Source organism: Parasteatoda tepidariorum, chromosome 9, assembly GCF_043381705.1.
Source record: "Parasteatoda tepidariorum isolate YZ-2023 chromosome 9, CAS_Ptep_4.0, whole genome shotgun sequence".
NCBI classification, from domain to species: domain Eukaryota; kingdom Metazoa; phylum Arthropoda; class Arachnida; order Araneae; family Theridiidae; genus Parasteatoda; species Parasteatoda tepidariorum.
In genome coordinates, this window is record NC_092212.1 from 37,346,229 (window position 1) to 37,355,535 (window position 9,307).

The window sequence follows — 9,307 nt, forward strand, 5'->3', positions numbered from 1 at the left end:
TCACTACTGGTATAAAGCAAAAAGACCAGGACTCTCTCTATCTCTTCCTGGTGACAGGCAAACCAACACTTGCTTATCCCGACTGGCCAGTGGACACCTGAAAAGTCTCACATTTTCTGCTAATCAAAAGATCTTTCCTCTTTGCCCTAAATGCCAACAAAACCAGGCATCACCTGAGCACATCTTGAACTGTTTAGGGCTGGACTGGAACGACATTCATTCCTCTCCCATTCTGGTTTCGGATTTTCTTAATGTCAACGGATTTATTGATCTGGTCTGACCCCGTCTGACCAGATGGGAATTAGCAACAACAACAACATTCTCTGAAATGACGCAAAAAGTTGGTGGTAAAATTTTTTCGACCATCGTTAAATAAAATAATTAAAAAAAATATTTACTGAAAGTTATTTTTTGCATGGAAAGATCTTTGGATAAACGAATTTTATAATTGTGTATAAATTTTTTTTTTTTAATTCACTCAATAAGTTCTCGAGATATAGCGAAATACGCGGGAAGTAAAATTAGCATTAAGAGGTCCAAACTTTGGAACTATTGAGACCATTGCGGCTACCCCCTATATTTTGGGGGTCAAAAGTCCTAAACTGTTGAGAGAAAAAGAAAAGACATGTTTAATCGGAAAAAGTACGTTGTCGTGTTTGATTTCGTAACTTAAAATATCGTTAGCACTAATTAAATAGCATATTTAAGGTTACCTCCTCGAACCATTAGGATTGAGTCTTAGAACGTAATGATTCGATTTTCAGATTATAAGTTATTCAGGATTGTCCATTTCTTTTTCTTTTCGCTTTCAGCCCTCTGTACGTCATTAAAAGTGATAATGATGAATATTTTGAGTGAATCGTTATTGTTTTTTGTAGGAATTAATCAAGGACCAATCACAGCTGGTGTAATTGGAGCTAGGAAACCTCACTATGATATGTGGGGAAATACTGTTAACGTCGCCTCAAGAATGGAGTCTACTGGAAAAGCAGGATTTATACAGGTAATAAAACACTTTCCAGGTTTCAAATCGATTTTATTTAATTACTTAAGACCATGCAACTAGATGAATAACAATTTAATTTTTCAGGTTGTGGAAGAAACAGCACGGATCCTGGAAGAATTTGATTACGTTTTTGAACAAAGAGGGATGGTTGCCGTAAAGGGCAAAGGAAATCTCATGACGTATTACCTTTTGGGAAGGAAGTCTGACCTTAATAAGTCCCCAGTCAAACCAGTAGTCCAAAAAACACAATCCTCAAGCTAAAAAATAAAAACTTAAAAAAACCTATTTGCACTGATTAGTAAAAATGAATTGTGCTGGATCCCTGACACGCACAACTTAGAAAAAAAATTTCTCAGACAACAACTGATTCCAGAAGTAGTAGATCAGATAAATAAAAATCACATCTGAAATTTAAAAAAAAGCACAGTATTGAAACTAACTTGACCGAAGAAACAACAAGCACATCATATGTTTACAAATAAGTAGAAAATGCTATTAAGGCCCAAGCGGCACAACGTTGTACACGTGATGTTTGTGTAACTTTAATGTACATATAACCATACGAATTGGACTTAAAAATATGTTGATATTACATTAATCAACTGGGTAGAAACCCAGTGCTTTAAGCCCAGCAACACAGAAGTGTTTCGTATTACTAAGAAAGCCCAAGACAGATGCAATACAGTGAAAGGTTCATATAATCCTTACTCACGAATAATTTAAGAATTGCTCACATTTTTAGCAAGAATCATATCAAAATAGCTCTAAGTACATGTCCTGACATGCTGACGCTGGTTAAAATGCCCTCCACTATGTCCTTGGAGCGTTTGTTGTGCTTTCAGTGTTTAAAAGACGCCGCATATAAACTATATTATAGAGTTCTCGTCCGCACTGTGCAAATCCTCTTAAAGCAGCCCAAATTAATGTAGTCCGCTTAAAGCATCATTAGAAGGCAAAGATATGGAAATGACATTATAATTGGAGTCGATTCAAATGGAGCCAATGATGGACTCTCACAATAAGTTGAAAGGCTACCGTAAAGAAAAATGTAAAGCCGTTAACCGAGATAAAAAAAAAAACTCAAATGTGCAACTGGAAACAAAACGAGTAGCCAACGCAAAAATGTCACTTTTTCCTTTGGGAATTTTTCTTTCCTCCTTAAAATAAATGCTTTTTGCAGCCAAATGAATTTCACTTAACAAACTAGGCCACGATATAATGCATTACAGTGCATCTTAAAAAAAATACTTGTTTGTTGCTTAAGACAACTTTATTAATGGTAACTGAGCGTTTTATAAAATCGTAATCATCGAAAAAGAATGCCAAATTCGCAAAATCATGTTATGAAAATTAATTAACCCATTGCACTTGAAGTCCTATCAATGGTTAAAAAACTGATACAACCACTAAAAGCTTACAAGACTAAACTCATCATTTACACACATAACATAAAATACCTGGAGACTTCTAAATAAAGTGGTAACTAAACATTAACATATAAAAAAATTTTACATTTAGAGTGGTAGGTAATTCATGGGTAACATTGGTACCCGAGAGGCAACTATCGAGTGCAAAGTATTAAGAAGTGTAATATAAACTTGGTATCATATACATCAGGGGAAATATAAAATTTTATACCTATTTCATGACGTTTGAATATGCTCTATAGTTGCTTACATCAAGCCGGTATTCTTTGTCTGCCAGGTTTCGTAAACATCTATGGACATACAGTTTCGGTTGCAGTTATGATTCGATTTTTTAGGCTGCTGACATCAACATACATGTCAACTTGAGATTTTTTTTCTGGATTATTATTTTAATTTTTTAAGTGGAAGTTAATTTATACTTTACCATTTTAGCTCAGCTCCGGAGCTACGCCCGGTGGCTGGATGGATGGTAGCGTTTCCGTGTCACAGGTTTGGGCTTCGTATCGGGCAAGGTTGACTCAGCCTTTCATTCCTTCAGTGGGTCTATAAAATGAGTACCAAGCATGCTTAGGGACTAAATACTGGGGGTTCTGATTTCAGCTAACCACCCGACCGGAACATCTGCATTTGCACCTCAGAGCCCAAGGTCAAGAAAACTGTGATAGGAACAGTAAGCCTTGGCCTTTCATTGGCTGTCGCTCCGCTAAGTGAGTTTTAGTCAGTTCCGGAGCAGTGTTGACCGTCTGCAACGCTTATTCCAAAAATATTGCAAACCATTAAAAAAGGTAAATCTGTTTAGTTTCTAAAGATCCACCGTTTTTTAGCAACCACTATTTTTTTTTATTTTGCTTCTAAAGATCCACCGTTTTTTAGCAACCACTATTTTTTTTAAAAAAGAATATGGCGTTCGAGTATATCTGTTTACCGGGGAATTTACGATCTACGGTTCCAGCGGCTGATCTGCTGCCTGTCTAAAATTTTCGGTCAAAATTTGCTAGGTTCGATAAGGTTAAGGGTTGACGTCTATGCTTCAAGAATTGTATCCCCGAAAAGAAAAGAGCCGGAAACGTTAGATTGGGGCTTCGTGTAGGCCACAAAATAGGGCCATATCGCATTGAGAGACCTCGCATTTATTGCGTCATGCACATATAGGAAAAATTGCGAGAAGTAAGCAAATAAAACAGTAAGCAAATAAAACACATTCTTTCATTACATTTCAGCAGATTATTTCCCAACGTTTGAAAATTAATTTTAATAAGGTGACATAAACCATCATCTCCTACATCAAGAAGCCTCCACACGGTCTTCTATAAGTAGTCCGCGCAGACTGTTTAAAAAGTGAACCAGTTGTGCGCATGAACCCTTTTACAAAAGTAATTGAGAGAAATTTATCTTATATATTTGAGAATTGAATCTGTAGTGGTTGACAAGTGAATAAGGCAAACCAATAATATTCATCGATAAAATAAATTTTTAGTCATATATTTGCTACAACTTTCTTATTTTAACTATATTCTGTATTAAATTACTCGTTCGGTAAGTGGATATCCTTCATAGTGGTCTGATCGGACTACCTATAAAAAACCGTGTGGAGACTTTCAGTTATAGGAAGCGTCGCATAAACACGGCATTCTTTTTCAATGATTTTGTATTATGGCATTAATTCTTTCCTATTTTTAGAATAATAATTTTTATTGTATGATGATTATTTTAGAACTGCATAACAAATATTTAGTTTTTTAATGGTTTACATTTAAAATAATGCTTTAATGTATGCATAATACTGTATTCAGTGCTAATTATAAGTTCAGTGCCATTAAATTATAATAAAAATCATGTTACTTTAACTTTAATTAATAATTTATTAAATATTATATTAACTATAAGTAATGTAAAAAGGAAGTACGAATTAGATACAAAATATTAGGTAAATCTTTTACACTCATGCACTTAGTCATCTCCCTAAGAGATTATGGCTGAAAATTAATGTTTCGTTATCTCTCTGAACTTAAAAATATTAGCATTTTAATTTTTGAACCCACTGTAAAAATTTTAGAGCAAAATAAATACATTATTCTTTTCAATATAAGTGGTAACTGATTTAATTAATTTGTTATCTATAAGAAGTTCCTCTGAATCCGGAAATTAAAAATAAACTTTTAAAAAATGTTTAAATTTTTAACAGGTTAATTCTCTGACTAAGCAGATTCATTAATAATACACATTTGAAAAGTTGAAAGTTCTATTGAGTTTTAATAAAATATTTAAAGTTTATACTTTAACGAGAGAAACTAAATGCTATGCATTGCTTTTTATTTTTGTGAGCAAGAATTAAAAAATAAGTAATGCATTTTAATTCTTTCAATTGGCCAAATCTACAGAGTGTCTAAATTTATACTGATGAATTTTAAAGATTTATATTAAAAAAATTTAAATTCAGGTTTAAATAAAATTTCTTGCAACAAATATGACTAGGCATAAATTTATAATCATTTCCTGCTTTTAATACAAAACTTTTCAACATATGGCTATGCAAGTAGTAAATTTTTGGTGGTGGAGAAAAACAACTAAAAATCTCGTAGCAATTTTTTCGAACTCTTTCAATAAAAGTACGATATTTTTGAAATGTTCATCAGACATAATCATATTTCATAATCTGAGAACGAAATTTTCATGCATCAAAACGCAAGGGAAGAAAGCTGTAGAATGTAGTTCCAGCGCCATCTGCCGAAGCATTTTTGAACTAAAATCATGATTTTTGGAAGTAAACATTTATGACCTGTCACATAAATTCGTTACAAGAATCGTATTTTTCACCTTGACTTTTTTTCTGTTCTAAATTTTTGAAACCGCCTGTGAAAAAAACATTTATGCTCAGAAATAGAAATTTGCTGAAAAAATTGTACTTTTCACATAGACTATTTTCCTGTTATAAATTTTTAAAAACCGTCAGTCTACTTTATGAGATTCTGGATAAATTCCTAACACTCATTTAAAATGTTATCGCAATAGCATTTGTACTCTTGGCGAGTCAATTTGCCGCCAAAAGAAAAACTTTCTAAGTTTACTTTTCGACTAGTTGTTACCACATATACTTAGAGCTTTCTTACTCTCCAAAAACACCTAAAGATTGTTAGTACCTTCATGCTTAGACATTTGCGTAATTTAAAGACTTGACAAACTAAATATATAATGCGTAATTAAATAAGAACTTTCCACCAGAAGCCACAGTTTTTTTTCAAAAATCTTACTTTAAACCTTTTTTCACAGAGTTTTCCAGTAGTGATAACATCAGGTTTATCATAAAAGGAATTTTGTTTTTCGTTATCAACAGAGTCTGAGAATTAACTTGTTAATTATATTTCGTCCATAATTCTGAACATTTCTCTATTGATGCAAAAATATGCCCAGTTACCTAAGCAACCCTTATTTTAAAAATCAAATATTTTCACCATTATTGGGGCCAAAAAATAAAAATATATCTAGGCTGTTTAGGAAACTAGCATCTGCTAACCTGACCGAGCTTGAATTTTACAGTTTCAACTTTTTATCTACAATCATTATAAAGTTTGCCTTTAAAATTTTTAAATTTAGAAGCAAGAGAGCAGTTGAAAAATTTATATACTACGAATTACTATCAAAACAGTGCAGCTTACTTTAAACATTTTTGTTTCAATTCTTTTTCAAAATATCGCTTTTAAATGCAATATTGTACTTACATTCAGTGTTGCTAGCTGCGCCCAAAAACGTAAAGAGTGGTAGCAAGACTACATAATTTTTTTCTTATCTAGTGAAATAACATATTAGTAACTACTAAAACCTACTGAATGGTTCAGAATATATAATTAGCTTTAAGTATGATCGTCTGCGGCTTTAAAAATAAACTATTGGTCATAATTCAAATTTTCACAATCATAATAAAATAGTTGCCACTCTTTATATTTACTGGTGCAGCTTGCATCCCTGTTAAATTTATCCATGTCTATTACAATTTGTTAGAAGCAATAAATATAATTTTCTTATGATCAAACATTACCCAGATAGCAAACCTAGTGTGAAACAATAATGTGTTATGACTTTATGAGCGAAATGATCAGCTATGACATTTGAATGCAATACGAATGTTGCTGAAAGAACCTGTCAAAGACTAAAATGCCCAACAAAATAAATTATGTTTAAAACAAGAAAAGGGCAAAATAAACTTGACTGGAAACTAGATTTTTTGAAAATGTGCAACTGTATGAGCTGTGAACTGAACTAAGAAATTGCAAAAGGAAAATTGCTACAACACTGCTACAGATAAGTAGCAAAACATTTGCAAGTCTCGTAAAACGTTCATCAAATTTGTAAAAACGTTACAAGCTGATGCTTCTGCAATAAGTTAACTCAAGAAAATTTGTCTGTTACGCAGCCATTTGCAAATGCAAGGAAAAGTATGTGTGTTTAATAAAAGTAACAGGAATTGTATAAGGCTAACACGCTATCTGGGTAGTTAGCTTGCTTGATTTTTATTAATTACATTGTTTTCAAATCGAATTGATACCGAAAGTAAACAAACCAGCAATCATACTCTCTTACACCAAGTATAAATATCAAAACTCTCATCACTAAGTTATTCGAAAACTAACGATTAGAATTAATAGAAATAGAATCATATAAAATTTGAAACAAATGAAGAATTTTTTCAATGTTCCTCATACAAATAAATGCTTTATTCGATTAGTTTGTTTGTATTGTTGATACCCATATGATATTTTCTCAAAATTAACAACGTCAACAGTCAAACTTTTTATATTAGTTATATTAATTAGCGTAGCGAACAAAACAACGTTTCCATAGTGCTGGAAAAAGTTGTTGAAGCTCTAACACTAAAACTTTTCAAACAAGTGATAAAAAGTTAAATGAACTCTATTTGGTTTAATTAATTTAGTGTTTCGCAAATACCGCATATATGTATATTAGAATTTTTATCATCAATAAAAACAACAAAAGAGACAAAACACATTAGAGATCACAATATGTTTTTAGCAAAGAAAAAAAAAACATTAAAATTTGGAGAACCATTCTCAAGGAAAGAAGAATTAAAAAAATCAAAATCTGTTTAATTGCAGATGAAATGCTCAGATAATTCTAATACTAGCATTTCCCCATCTCTTATTTTCAAACGGCAATCAAACAGGTTTGATATTTTAAATCTCGCCTTCCTTGTTAGTGATTCTTCAGATTTTGATAGCGTTTTTGTGTTTACCTTACTTAAATACTTACTTACTACCCTCAGTGTTCATAATGCTTCATTTCATGTAGTCTAGGATTCATCACTATTTAAATACAACAATGATTACGGAAGAATCTGCATGCGCTTTACGTAATCCTTATAGCTTTTTTGTTTGGTTTCGGTATCAATCCTATATGAACGAAATATAGCAATATATGAGTTGTAACTATGCACAATATGCATCACATATTTACACTGTGATCCTTTCTATTCTTTCTCGAAGCTACACATAAAAACAAACCCTAGTTTTAATTAGAGACCGTCTCATGGGTTGGCTTACTGAAACATGTGCCTGACAATCCACTAGTATAAATAATAAAAAATTTTCACAAAGTATAAAGAACTGTTGCGAGCCAGTGAAAAACTGTGAAAGTTTATCAAAAAGTATTTTGATACAAATGTCTAGTCAATAAGAAAAGGAAAACAAGTTGAGAGAATGGATTAGGGTTATAAAAAAATTTGATTTGGTTGTTTGTGAAAGAAAATTTAAAGCTTTTTGTTCGATATTGCTTATATGCTTTGAAGATTAATGAGTGAAGGCTTGATGAATGTGATTTTCTTTTTACTTTGGTGTGAAAATTAACAAATTGTATATTATAAAAGAAACAATAAAATGTCAATTTTTAACCATGTCTATTCTTGTTTCTTTACATCGAAGTTTATTGTTGCATTATATACCAATGTTTTAAAAATTAGATAGAAAAGTGTTGTTCTGCTTAGTAATCAAGCAGGGTGCCAAATTTTTCAACAAAAAATAAGCACCTTTTAAGCACTGAAAAATATTTTTAAGCACTTCAAAAAATATTATAATTAGGATATGCGAACTAATAATTTTTTTTTCCTTCATATTGTTGAAAGTTCTTCATATATTAACAAAATGCAAAATAGTTTTCTAGGTTACATGTTCATGATAAAATAACTAGTTTCTGACAAATAATTCTTTACGTGATTATATTAGCCACCATAAAAACAATTTATGCACAATTTTAAATACATTCAATATTGAGTGAATCATTATATTTTTTAAATTTGTAATTCCTTAACACATTTATGTAAAAAAATTTATTCAAAATTATAAATAATTTAACTATTATTCAAAAAGTTTATCTCTCTTGCAAAATGTAGCAGAGTTGCTCATGAGAATGCATGAATCCTTCCCACCGAATCCAGCTCAGTATTCGAACCCGCAAGTATTTCATAAAATGATCGGCGCTTTCATCATTAAGTCGAAAATAAGCACTTTTTAAAAACGCTACGCACCCTGTCCAGTATCACCAAGTTTTTAAGCTAGTTACAAAATTGCTGAACAGATGGCGTTGCTAACCTATCAATACTACGAAACGATTTCACAGTATCACCATTCACAGCAACAGCATGGGGGTCAGTCAGAGGCGTACGCAGAATTTTTCCAAGGGGGGTGTTCATAATTTTCTGAAACTACTAAAATAAATTAAAGCACTATTATTTCCCTAATTTAGACAGCTAGACAATTTTGACTTTTTATTTCGACAACATTGTTTAGTTAAATTTTGATTTGATATTTTAAGTTTAAGAACATAATGTAATATCTTCTGAAAAAAGTCCAGTGTCATATGGGTG

The 9,307-nt window shown here is 31.7% G+C and overlaps 1 protein-coding gene across 8 annotated transcripts in view; it reads left to right on the forward strand.

The window, feature by feature from the left end:
* LOC107455365 (Adenylate cyclase 3) overlaps positions 1-8,340 on the forward strand; it is a 269,291-nt gene extending 260,951 nt beyond the window's left edge. For all 8 annotated transcript variants that reach the window (XM_043047156.2, XM_043047153.2, XM_043047158.2 and 5 more), the window contains 2 exons: positions 879-1,003; positions 1,091-8,340. In XM_043047156.2, coding sequence (XP_042903090.1) covers positions 879-1,003; positions 1,091-1,267 — 302 coding nt within the window. In that variant the 3' untranslated portion in view covers positions 1,268-8,340. The remainder of the gene's footprint in view (positions 1-878; positions 1,004-1,090) is intronic.
* Positions 8,341-9,307: the final 967 nt, after the last annotated feature.